This window comes from Rousettus aegyptiacus, unplaced genomic scaffold (genome assembly GCF_014176215.1).
Source record: "Rousettus aegyptiacus isolate mRouAeg1 unplaced genomic scaffold, mRouAeg1.p scaffold_m13_p_1, whole genome shotgun sequence".
Lineage (NCBI taxonomy): Eukaryota > Metazoa > Chordata > Mammalia > Chiroptera > Pteropodidae > Rousettus > Rousettus aegyptiacus.
Window position 1 is genome coordinate 59,018,767 of NW_023416284.1, and position 12,037 is coordinate 59,030,803.

At 37.3% G+C, this 12,037-nt stretch overlaps 1 protein-coding gene across 4 annotated transcripts; it reads right to left on the minus strand.

The window, feature by feature from the left end:
- Positions 1 to 4,112: 4,112 nt before the first annotated feature.
- Positions 4,113 to 11,179, minus strand: CUNH1orf52 (chromosome unknown C1orf52 homolog). Of its 4 annotated transcripts, XR_001597107.2 has the most exons (4): positions 10,856 to 11,174; positions 10,427 to 10,553; positions 10,018 to 10,216; positions 4,113 to 5,774 (listed from the first exon to the last, which is right to left on the minus strand). XR_001597107.2 is itself a non-coding variant. In XM_016146044.2 (3 exons), exons 1-3 carry the CDS (start codon positions 11,129 to 11,131, stop codon positions 5,701 to 5,703), a joined length of 549 nt encoding a protein of 182 aa, XP_016001530.1. In that variant the 5' UTR covers positions 11,132 to 11,175; the 3' UTR covers positions 4,113 to 5,700. The 4 variants fall into 4 exon arrangements, 3 of the variants coding, with proteins under 3 accessions (XP_016001530.1, XP_016001531.1, XP_016001529.1); XM_016146044.2 differs by lacking the exon at positions 10,427 to 10,553 and having other exon boundaries at positions 10,856 to 11,175; XM_016146045.2 differs by lacking the exons at positions 4,113 to 5,774; positions 10,427 to 10,553 and adding an exon at positions 6,477 to 6,964 and having other exon boundaries at positions 10,856 to 11,178.
- Positions 11,180 to 12,037: the final 858 nt, after the last annotated feature.

Here is a 12,037-nt window from a genome sequence, read left to right on the forward strand (position 1 = left end):
GCTTATTATCTTCCTTCCCAACTATGGAACTGTCTAGGGAAATTAACCCTCTCATTTGTTAACCTCAATAACAGGCTTTAACAGATCTGTAGCCATGGATGGCTCAGGTAATTGTCCTAATTAGTTTGGTATGGAGGGAGGCTTGGAACTTGTCATTAAACCTAAATTAAAAGAAAAAAATGAGTTTATGCCTTATAGATTTGACATATGGATTCCAGATGTTATGAAAGAAATGTTACTGCTAAGGCTTTTAGGCCACTTTTTGTAGTTAAGGAGAGGATTAGGGGAGAAAGCCTGAGGCAGAACATGGTAAAAAGAGAGGAAGGTCCTATTGACTATTAAAAACTCGGGGTGGGGGTGGTAGCGGCAGCGGTGTGCGGTGTGCGGTGTGCGGTGGGGTGGTGTGTGTGTGTGTGTGTGTGTGTGTGTGTGTGTGTGTGTGTCCCCAAACTGAAAACTGGGAAAATCTAGCAACAAGGTCTTAAAATCCCCCTGGTACCTGGGCCTCAGAGGAGTTATGTCTGAGTTGACTTCCTTATAGCTTTGTTGGCAGACAAGTCACCTCCCTACTTGGAAGTGATTGTTATTTCACTGCAATTTCTCTCCAGAATTCTAAATTTAAACTGTTAATGCAAACTTCCCAGTATCTTTAAGAAGGTTGCTAGAATTTTGGTCCCATTTAGAAACAGAGACAGGTAATTATACCAGGAATACAGCTGCACTTTTACTTCAATGATATGCACCCAATCCTTTATTTCTTCTTCTTTTTCAGAAAATAGTAAACACAGGGAAAGGAACAGGAGTTCCAGACCCTGGGTACTAAAATATTATAGACACACAGGAAATGACTTTTCCAATCCAGCCTGTAAACCTGTCATTTCATGGGCTCGCCTGTGAGCCTAGAAAAGAGAAGCAAAGATCACAGAGAAGGCATTTCTATGTTATGGGAAGGCTGTAGCAGATGACTTCTGGAGGCCTTCCCCAGTGCTATGATCTTAAAAGCAAGCCATAATTTGAAACGTTACAGAAAAACCAATGAAATTTGAGGCAAAATCTGTGGCTTAAAGCTATCTCTCTTTGCTTAAAAAAATGTTGACTTTGAAAAACAAGTGAAAAGCTAAAATATATTTTTGGAAGGACAGGGATATATTCTCAGCCCTATTGCTTTAAGGTTTCAATTAAAAATACTCCAAATGTGATAAATAAGCTAACAACTCACTTTAATATGCATTAATCTTAAAACATTTACATATTGACTTTCCTTTATTAATCTATCTGAAAGATGTTTCTGGTGTATTAAACAAATGCTACACCTCTGGTTAGTGAACTAGTTTTGGATTCATTAATTCTCCAAATATTTGTATTCCGAGTACCCTCTAGGGATAAGATCTTCTTTGAATGAAAAGTAGAAGACAGGAATTAATCCATTGGCTCATTCAGGTGCTCCTTCTTCCCCTCCAGTGTGGTGAGGACTCTCACTGGGCCTGTAGCCAGAGCACCTGCCCTTCCCAGCACATCACTTAATTTCTCTTTACCTCAGTTTTCTCCCTGGAAAAGTAGGACTAGAAGTAGCATGTACATCATTGAACTAAATGAGCTAATACATGTAAAGCACCAAGAACAAGCCTGGAACAAAGTAAGTACTTAGTAAATGTTGGCTATTCATTTGGGACTGAGCATGGGGAAAAGCAACATACAGGCACAGATACAGAGATAAAGAGAACAAGGTGCATAAAGGAGGGAATATTTGAACTGCTTCTTGGAGGATAATAGGGGGGGTTCACTAAGTAGATTAAGAAGGGCTAGGCCAAGTAAATGGTACAAGTGAAGGCACAGAATCATGAAACTAAATAGCATATATGGGGAACTGTAAATGGTTCATTAGAGCCGGATTAAGAGGTATGTGAGAATGAGAGAGAACCCTTAGGATTTACCAACCAAATGTGTGATAGGAAGGGAGGCAGAGGGCAGATATCTGAGTCGATGGTGATGCTATTAACCAGAAACAAAATATGAGAGGTGGTGTGGGTTTTGACACAATGTGTAGTTTTAGACATACAGTATGTGAGGGGCCTTTGAGACCTAAAGGGAAATATACAATTGGATACACAAATCTGGGGGTGAAATTTGGCTGGATCAATAACCAGTATGGAAAATGAGAAGGAAACAACATAGGCTGCACTGGCATTCAAGGGCAGTTGGAAGAGGAGGAGCCAGAGAAAATAAACAGAGAAGAGAACCAGGGCAGTATGGAGGCCCTGGAAGAAACCAAAGGAATAAAGAGTTTCACATCAATTAGGATGTTTTTGACTGAAAACGACAGAAAATTTAAACTGGTTTAAATTGTCTAGATTTACTGGCCCAAATAACTGACAATACAGGTTTCTGGAAGATCATCCCTAAGCTGTGGGTGAGGAATTCAGTTTACCATCAATATTTAGCAGTTATATTGAGTGCCTATAATATGTGTCAGGCACTTTTCTATTGAATTAACAAAATAGGCAAAAGTGCCTCCTCTGGGAACCATACATACAAGTGATTCTTGGTATCTTTTTTCTTTTCTGCATTAAAACACAAATGAGATGTTTCAAATTGGGAAAACTAAGTGGAAGGAGATGCAGAGAGAAAGCTTTAGAATTTAATGAAAAGTTCAAAACATTTGCTGAGAATTTAACACATTTTTTGTAGAACTGTCTAGAACTTCTGTACTAAGTGATAATGGAAGGGTAAGACAGGGGAGTAGTTCTGTATGGAAACAAAACTCTAAAATCCAAATACCGCCAAATCATGGTTACCAACATGATTTTGCTAAAAGATAGCTTCTCTGTTCTAACATAATAGTTTGCACCAAAAAGCGCTCCATAAAACTTGCATGCAACAGGATATAGATACTAGTCTGAGCTCTGAAGCTAACTTATCTTTTTGAGACTATTTTTCATTCTCGAATTTGGAAATGATAAAACCTACCTCATTAGACTTTTGAAAAATAAAATGCTACTGTGTGATTGGTCTTTGTGTACTCAAAAGCACTATAGAGCATTAAGAATTAAAATTAGAAAGTTGCAAGTTTGTAATGGCTAAAAAACTGTTAATTTTCTCAGTAATGTTCTTTGATTCCAATTAGAACGTTTTCCATAAAACTCTATAAACTTACTCTTTGAATTTTAAAATACGGCCCACAAATGCTTCTTTTCTCAAACTTTAGTTTTGTTCGAAAGAAAATCCTTCATACCTGATAGGACTTCTTTATCCAAGCTGAGGAAACAATCAGAAATACTGATTTGATTCTCTAAAAAGGAAACAATTTTGATAAGAGGATTTTCCTTACCTATATTTTTATAAGATTCTTCACTGGGTTTTCACTACCAAACAGCTCCTTACCTTATACTTAAACACATCCCCAAGACATCTCTGAAAAGCATTCATTCTCTAATATAGCAGAAGATATAGAAGATATAGAAAGTGACATGAAAGTCCACTTTCCAACCAAGAATATTTCTGTAGAAGGTGAAACAATCCACACATAAGTTCATTTTCTCTTTCATTATTTGGCCATTATTTTGACAAGAAATCCAAGTTACAAATGGCTGAAACAGCTCCAAAATATTTCGCCTCCTTCTTAGGTGTACATCTCTGGCAGTTGCTTAATAACCTCACAAGTGTAGCCACTACCTGTCCTAAAACACCAAAACATACACCCTTCCAAAAATAGGAGTATTTGTTTTTCCTCCATTCTCTTACCTTCTAGAGAGGCTTAAAGCACTGCTGGGGACTGCTGCAGTGAGCTTTTGTTCTGTCTTAAACTAATTGGCATGAGCTAGGAGGTGAACCAATTGGTGGTAAAGGGAGGTTAAAAAGATTTTCAGATAGTGGCTTTTTTTTTTTGATGGGGCTATGGTTTGCTTTCATGTTGATATTTTAATCTTGTAATAGTTCAGTAACTTACCAGTACATGTATCCAGACTATATATTTCTTGATTTCGGAATCGCAGCCTCATAATTATAATTCATTTGTTTGGTTTGGTGTCACACTGGGGTGTCATGCTTTACTAGTTGATGCTACTCCCTTGTATATGATACCAAAGCCCTTCAAATTATTCACATACAAAGACTTCAACCTTTCTCACTTTATTAATTACTTCAATATTAGGATTCATACATTAGTAAACCTAGAGTTAGATAAGCAGCTGTAGAATTGGTTTTTGAAACCATTATACCATTACGTTCCTTCTTCATTCCACAGAATGCCATGGGTGGCACACTTTTAATGACTTTTACAAATTTTAAGATACTTGATCATGTTCCCAACTAAATAGATTTTACAGTTTTCAAATGTTGGCATCCAGTATGGGATAAAATAACGGGACTAAGGTTTTTCTTAATACGGAAAGACTAATGTCTTTTTCATATACAAGAAATGTACAGTTTCCTGTAATTAACTCTTGTCTCTTAAAGGCGTTAAAAATCATAAAAAGACGGATGCAGTACATATTTCCTTTTTATTGTTCAAAATGTTACAAATAATGTCACTACATTTTGGACTCTAGAAGTCAAATCAAAGATTATCTTCATGACTACCACCTCACTAATTTTCTTATTACTATATGCAAAGCATTAAAATAGGAGCTGTGCAGAGAAAACATATAGAAGTAGGGTTGTCAAATAAAATACAAGATGCTCTGTTAAATCTGAATTTCAGATAAACACATTTTTAGTGTTTCAAATATTACATCTACTAAAATGTTATCTAAAATTCAGACTTAACAACACATCTTGTATTTTCATCTGTGATATCTGGCAACACTTTGTAGAAGATCCTATCTTCAGGAAAACTTACAATTTAACAAGAAAATTAATGAATTTTCATAATATGAAGGATAAATGATACATGCAGTAATATAAATGATCAGGTGAGGAAAGGATCTTCACTACCACAGAAGGGTATCTGGAAGAAATGCCAATTACAATTCCTAACTTTGATTGGCAGATAGGTGGTTTAGTATGATTTTAGAGTTCAAGGGTTGTGAGTTAAATCCCAAATTCACTGCTCACTAGCTGTGTAATCTTGGATAAATTAATCTCCTTATTATAAAATGAGACTACTAATACCTGCTTTACTAGGCTGTTTGGGGGATCAGAGATAATGTATACAAATAAAGCACTGGGACCACAGGAGGCACTCCCTAAATGGAATTACCTACTACTAAAACATCACATGGTAAAGAGAGTATCTGTCAAAGACAAAAATTCAAATGTTAATGTTCTACAGTAATGGTAATATTGAATAAGTAATTTTATTTCCATGATCTATTTACACTGTACAAACACTGTTGAAAAGCACCCTACGAGTTCACAGGACATTACAATATATTTACTTTAAAAATATATTCCTTTATAAAAGGTTTATAGAACACTGACAAGTCAAATGTGACAAAACTCTTAAAGCGCGTCACCAATTCTGTGATAGCAAGAATGCTTCCAAATGATATCAATTTCACAATCACAAGTCACCATATGAGTTTTAAATACATACAAGTTATAAATAAAAAGTGAATTCCACAGTGGAAAGTTCCTGCAGCAACACTTATTAGTTAACATGTACTTTCATGGAGATGTTGTTTCATAATAATTTACAATATCAACTTATCTGCCAAAAAAGAAATCAGTAAGTTTTACAGTCCAAAAATTCATATTTGTTTTCTACTTTTTCTTCTTTATTGGTTCTCCTGGTTCTACTTTGCGCTTTTTAGAAGTATGCTCATCTTTTTCATCATCTTTAAACAGAAAAGGAAGAGTTTCAATCAGTAATTTAAAAAGAATGTTAAACATTAAGCAAAAATTAACTTTTAGAACTCTAATTTTAAAGTTCAGTAAAAATAAAGATTTTTTTTTCAATTGTAGTGTCATGCGAAATTCAGTGACCCTTCAGTACTATATTAAGGTAGTGTAAAATGAAAAGCTATTTTCAAATATTCTATAACACACACTATATATCTTGAAATATATAATCTATATTTTGCACAAATGGAACACATTATTTTACATATATATATATATATATATATATATATATATATATATATACATAAACCAAAACATTATTTAAGTGGCTTGTTCTTTCCTTTCCAATCAGCTTTCTCTCCCTGCGAAAACAACTCCCCTATCTTATCCACCTCATATGTTGTAGTTAAAAAGTTATATTGTAGTTAAAAAGTAACTTGCAAGTAGACATTTCACTGACACTGCATTTTCAATTTTGGCCTGTGTTGTTAGTTCTATTCCTCCCACCATCTTCCCCCCCATTCCTAGGAGAATATTCCAATGGCAATGGAAAAACAGACATCTTCCCTCCTTTATATTTTGAAGAGGATGGAGAAGAACCTTACACTAAATCTATGTCTTTTTAAACTTCTCCAGATTGTTACTAGTGTCGGTAGCCACAGAAAATTTCCAATTCATAAAAATGTCAAACCTGAAAAAGTGGACCCTTTTATTCAATTAAAAAAATCCAACATGTTTCAATGAAATACGGGGTAGCACAGACCAGCTGCTAATTTCCCACCTCACTGAACAAATATATGGTTTTATTTTAAGAACTCCATGTAGAAGGAATAACATGCAGAAGATGCTATGATTTATAAAACATAAATTTAAGCACATTACTGAATTCATTGTACTTTTGACTTTATTTTCTCAATCAATAGATACTCATAGTTTAACAACTATCATATGGTGGCCTATAAATTATTTTGAAAGGGTCCTTCATATTAACAAATCTGGGAAGCCGCTGATATCAGATCATAAACTATGGAGGAAACCAGAAGCCTTCAATTTCCTTCTGCTAACGGTACCATAGCAGAATATCTCTTTTGTTGATATGAACAATAATTAGTATCAACAGCAGGTGATCCATCTTCATCTTTGAACACAGCATGGTGATGTTATTCATATATTTCATTAAGCACTGTGGATTTATGTAGACAGTTAAGATAAAAGACAATTCAGATCAATGAATCATCCCAGGAATTTACAAAACAAAGTTTTAATCAGTAGTTTATCATTTATACACAAAAATACTGGCTCTTTAAAACAACTATATGACATACGGCTCAAACAAAGGCCTCTATTTTTTAATTGGAATTTAATTATCATCATGCTTGACTTTTGAGATTATTTTCAGTACTAATATAAAAATTAAAATTACTTTCTAAATCTACTAGAAAACCTACTGTTAACATATATTAAAAAGATGATCTTAAGATACTTCTGCTTTTAATCTTGCACTTGTTAAAAGTAAATTGTATAACAACAAAAATGCAAATTCCTAAGTTTGGAAAAATAACATCAGTGATTTTAACTGAAGAACTAATGCCATCTAGCGATATAACAAGGCATTACCTTAAAAACCAGAGCAGGAAAACAAAAAACACTTGAACCCAGAAACGCTGAGTTTCTACTCTGTGCCATGTAGTACAGATGCACTAGTAAGGAAAGCTCTATTATGGATTTCATATCACTGGAGGTGAATAAATTTAAATTATTAATACAAACAAACTTTCTAAATTTAAAAAAGCATTTGCTACTTTAGCTAATGATTAATTACGTTAATAAAGCTATAATTAATATCTAAGTATCGCTGATCTACATTTACAACTACCAAACAAGAGGTGCTAAAAAGTAGCAAGACTCAACGAAGAGTTTTAAATCTTTCTAAACTCCTCCTCTAAAATATCTGGAAGAAGTTAACTAGCTAAAAAGACAAAGGGACAGAAAACGGGAAGGAAAAGTAAAAACTAAGTAATCTGATAATCTAAAAATTTAGATAATTTAAGAATGTGGGGTTTGTAATATAGGATATTTTATAAATTTTAAAAAATGGAGGTAAAAAGGATGTCGGGAAAATCGATCGAATTTTACAGTGACTTTGTGAACATGCTACAGGAGTCCGAAATGGCAAAAATCACTTCAAAAATGGTAGGTACTTATGGTTATTAAAGATTTCAGAATTATCTTCTAATCTTCAGATTCAGTTTTAAACTGGTTGAGTGTTGATGGGTCCTTTTTTTTTTTTTTTTTTTTTTGCTATTGCTACCACTTTCTGATAGAGGACTGTCATATGAGCAAAAGGTCAGAAATTATGTATGGTAATAGTGATAATGTTTACCAAATATTTGGAAGTCCTTCTATTTGAACTCAATAAACAACCTGGGGAAAAAAAGATAATTCTTTCCACTTGTTTGTCCTGGATATATGATCCTAGACTTTCCCAGAGAGGAACAAAGGAGAGCATCAGTCCAGGGTACCTACTAGTTAGAATATCAACTCTAGTGGTCTTAGTGCCATTCTTCTTACAGCATAGTTTTCAAGCACTCTAGCTAAAACACATCAAGTCTGAATCCCAGTTTAACAAGGTATCATTTCCATTTAAAGACGTGAGTTTGTGAAAGTACCTATTTTAGAGCTTGCAATTTTCTTGTTTTCTGACCTTGGACAAGTCACATGAGCTCTCATTTCTAGTCACATGAGCTCTCATTTCTACACTTCTCTATCCTCTTCCAACAAGGTGTTGTAAGGATTAAAGAGAATTTATGCAAAAGAGCTTTTTATTAATTATATAACATACAGCACAATATGAAGTATTTTAAATGCCCCCTTCATTTGGCATCTCCAAAAAGATGTCATTTACTGAAGATGTGTCTTCCTTCATTACTGACTTCTAATCTACATTGAGAAATTTGTGAAAGAAATGAAAAGCCAAGTAGAATCAAAACTGGAGTAATTACCAGTTAGTTAGTTGCTACCCTTTCTCTTAAAACAAACAAAACTCTCTTCATAATTGCAAAAGGAGCTAAATAGATAGCCCTTGTATTATGGTAAGATCAGAAATCTGTTTAACAAAAATGGTAACCCTAAAATGACAGTCCAAAATATTTAGTCCAATTCTGCAATTGTCCACTGAATACTTATGATGAATATTACAAACTGTGATACAAACATAAATAAGACCTGGATCCTGTTGTTTAATGAACTCATTTTCATAAAAGAGATAGACTTACAAACAACTAATCACATAAAAGGTGGTAAGTGCAACCAACAGCATTAGAACACACAAGGTACAGAGGAACAATTAATTAGAAGGAGGTGATATCTGAAATTTTTCTCTTGAGTTCAATTTTGAAGGATGAATGAGTTTACCAGCCAAAGAGAGACGGAAGAACATTCCAGACCAAGGTACAACATATATTGAAAGGCGTGGAACTATAAAATGGCATGGTCTATTCGGTTTTGAATTTTAAGATCTTAAAGTGCTAGAAAGGGGGCCATGTGAAGTGAGGGTGGAGAGAAATGCAGGGCTTATTATAGAAGGCTTTGATTCTATCCTGTTGGTGAAGGGTGTTAAGCAGGTGAGTTACATAGTCAGGTGTGACTTTTAGAAAGTGAACACTGGCTGCAGTGTAAAGGATGGAAGTGGGTGATAAACATGTAAAACCAGAGATTACTATGACTACTTATAGATGTAAGTGATAAAGTTATAAACGAAGGCAAGCCAACCAACCCATTATTCTCCTATTATTATTTTTAATTACTACATAGTAATACTCAGTTTAATTCTTTTTGTAATACTAATTTTGGCTCTAAAGCACAACTTTTAATACAAAATGAAGCCTTTAGCACTTTGCAGCTGTAATCACAAGATTAATAATGAACTGTACTGTTCTAATAATAAGGTACCATATACCACATATACTACTTACTGGTTGAGATATTAGATTTCAACTTAAAGCCTGGATAATTTATGATCTTCCACTAAAATACAGCAAAAACTACTGGTTGAGATATCATAACTTCGAAGCTGACTACATACTATCTTTCCCACAAAACACAGCAAAAACTATTCAAAGACCATTGTAATCAGTGTGCTAACTCGCTAGATTTAAATTTCCTTGACTATCTCGATCTTTTTGAACTCACCACAGGGACCAAGAGCTATTACCATCAGAATCTGACTCTCCTTACCTGATTCCACTGTCTCCTCCCCTTCCGGTAGAAGCCTAGCTTTCTTAACGTTCTGTGGGGCATCATCACCATTGTCCTCATATACGTTAGACCATTTTATTGCCATATCCAGCTCTGGAGGGGGAGGTTTTTTCTCCGTAGTGTAGGTCTCCGGAGGTGGTGCATAGTTTGACTTCCATATTTTGAATTCTTTTGGAGGCTGTTAAGCAAACACATTAAGAGGCACTGTGACGAACCGAGGTTCCTGTAATCGGTATGGGCACATGCATCTCCCTGCTGTTCGCTTATTGTTCAGGCTGACTTCTTTTTTTTTTAAGGTGTAAAGACATTTTTCCATCAAAACCACAGTACTGTTAAGTGAAAAGCCAAAGGGTTCCCTGTACGAATAAAGCTAATAACTTTTAGTTACCAAAGAAGAATCCAGTCTCAGAGATACTACGCCAAGGCTGACCCCTTCAGGAGGCTGCAGCAGACACTGTCTTGGAGGCAGCACAGCAGGCACTTCGACTTCAAAGGGAAGGGGTCTCGGGGAGAAGCTGCAGCGAGGGGGGGCGGGGGGAGTCACCACCGTTAGTCCTCACCGCGCAAGGTCGGGGCACCGAGCGCGGAGGTTTGGGCCTCCTCACAAGTGGGCGGGGGCTGCGGGTCCGATCTGACACCCACCAGGCTGGGGGAGGGGGCCCGGGCTCCCCAGGGCTGGAGATGGGAGAGGGTGGTACGGCATCCCGCAGGGGGTGACTGCGTGTGGCGGAAGGGACAGCCGGCCCCCAAGAGGCGGCTCAGGAGGAAGGGGGCGGAGGCCGGGACCAAGCTCGGTAAATGGGGTAGGAAACCTCACCTCCTCAGGCGCCTTGACGACGTGCCTTTCCCAGTCTATCTGTTTGTTGAGCGGATTGTAGAGAAAGGCAGGGCGCGTCACGCTCCGGAATAGTTCGTCGGGTCCCGGCAGCCGCTTCTCCGTATTGTTTCCACAGCCACCCGCCGACTTCGCCGGATCCGAAGCCCTGCGACTCGTCTCCTCCGGCTCGCTGTTATCCTCCTCGCCCGAGGAGCCTGAACTGCTGCTCCCATAAGCCGCGAAATAGCTCAGGGGATCTTTCTCTTCCGAAGCCATGACGGCTACGCGAGAAGGCCGAGGGCTCCGCCGGAAGCCGGAAGTTGCTCGAGGTCCCGCCCCAAGACTCGCAGAGCATCTCAGGCCCTGCGCCCCCTGGGGGCTGTGCGGCGCTACTGCTCCCCCGCTGCAGGACAGGCTGTGGGCGATTCCGTGCACATTCACAAAGAGGGGCTTCTTTTGCTCATTCAGGAGGTGCCCTGAGAAGAAACAGGTCCAGAGTCAGTAGTCCTAATCAAACTTTCAGCATTCAGCGGGAATTCATTAAAGGCACAGAAGAGCCACCTCACTTTAGCTCTTGCCTAGAAAGACCAGGATTTCTTTCCTATCCTGTTGCATCTATTAAAAAAAGATTAGTGTGCTTCCCTCAGTCGTCACGGAAGACCTCTAAGTGTGGTGGACTCAACAAGTCACAAACGAAATCCTCGCCTGGTTGACCTCATTCCAGTGCACTCTGAGCAACCTCTTTGATGAAATTCCTCCTGGATTGCATCCCACCACTCTGGGGTCCTCCAAACTCTCTGTTTTCTCATTGTCAGCCTCCTTCCATGCCTGCTTTGCTCTGTATAGTCCTTAAACTTGGTGTTTCCCAACATGTTAAGTTTGTAGAGGGTGTTACAAAGTTGAACATCAGCCTGCCCTTTTTTATGGCATTATCTACCTTATTCTTGTGCCTCTCAAATCTGGGCCTCCACAATCTTTCTCTTTCAACCTCTGGACCAAACTTCCACCTGGCTCTTAAACTTTCTATGTGAACATCCTGCTTGGGTCTCAAACTCATATTTAAAGGATGAGTAACTTATTTTTCCATAAAACTTGCTTCTGCATTTGCGTTCCTTCTTAGTAAATGACATAACCATGTGCCTAGTCCCCAGGGAAACAAAATCTTTGACTCCTCTTCTGAAC

Excerpts from the sequence above, each read along its gene's own strand:
- CUNH1orf52 (XM_016146043.2), bottom strand. The coding sequence starts at position 11,131 with ATGGCTTCGGAAGAGAAAGATCCCCTGAGCTATTTCGCGGCTTATGGG. Across the intron at positions 10,217-10,855 it reads TCGTCAAGGCGCCTGAGGAG|CCTCCAAAAGAATTCAAAAT; the intron begins GTGAGGTTTCCT and ends TTTGCTTAACAG.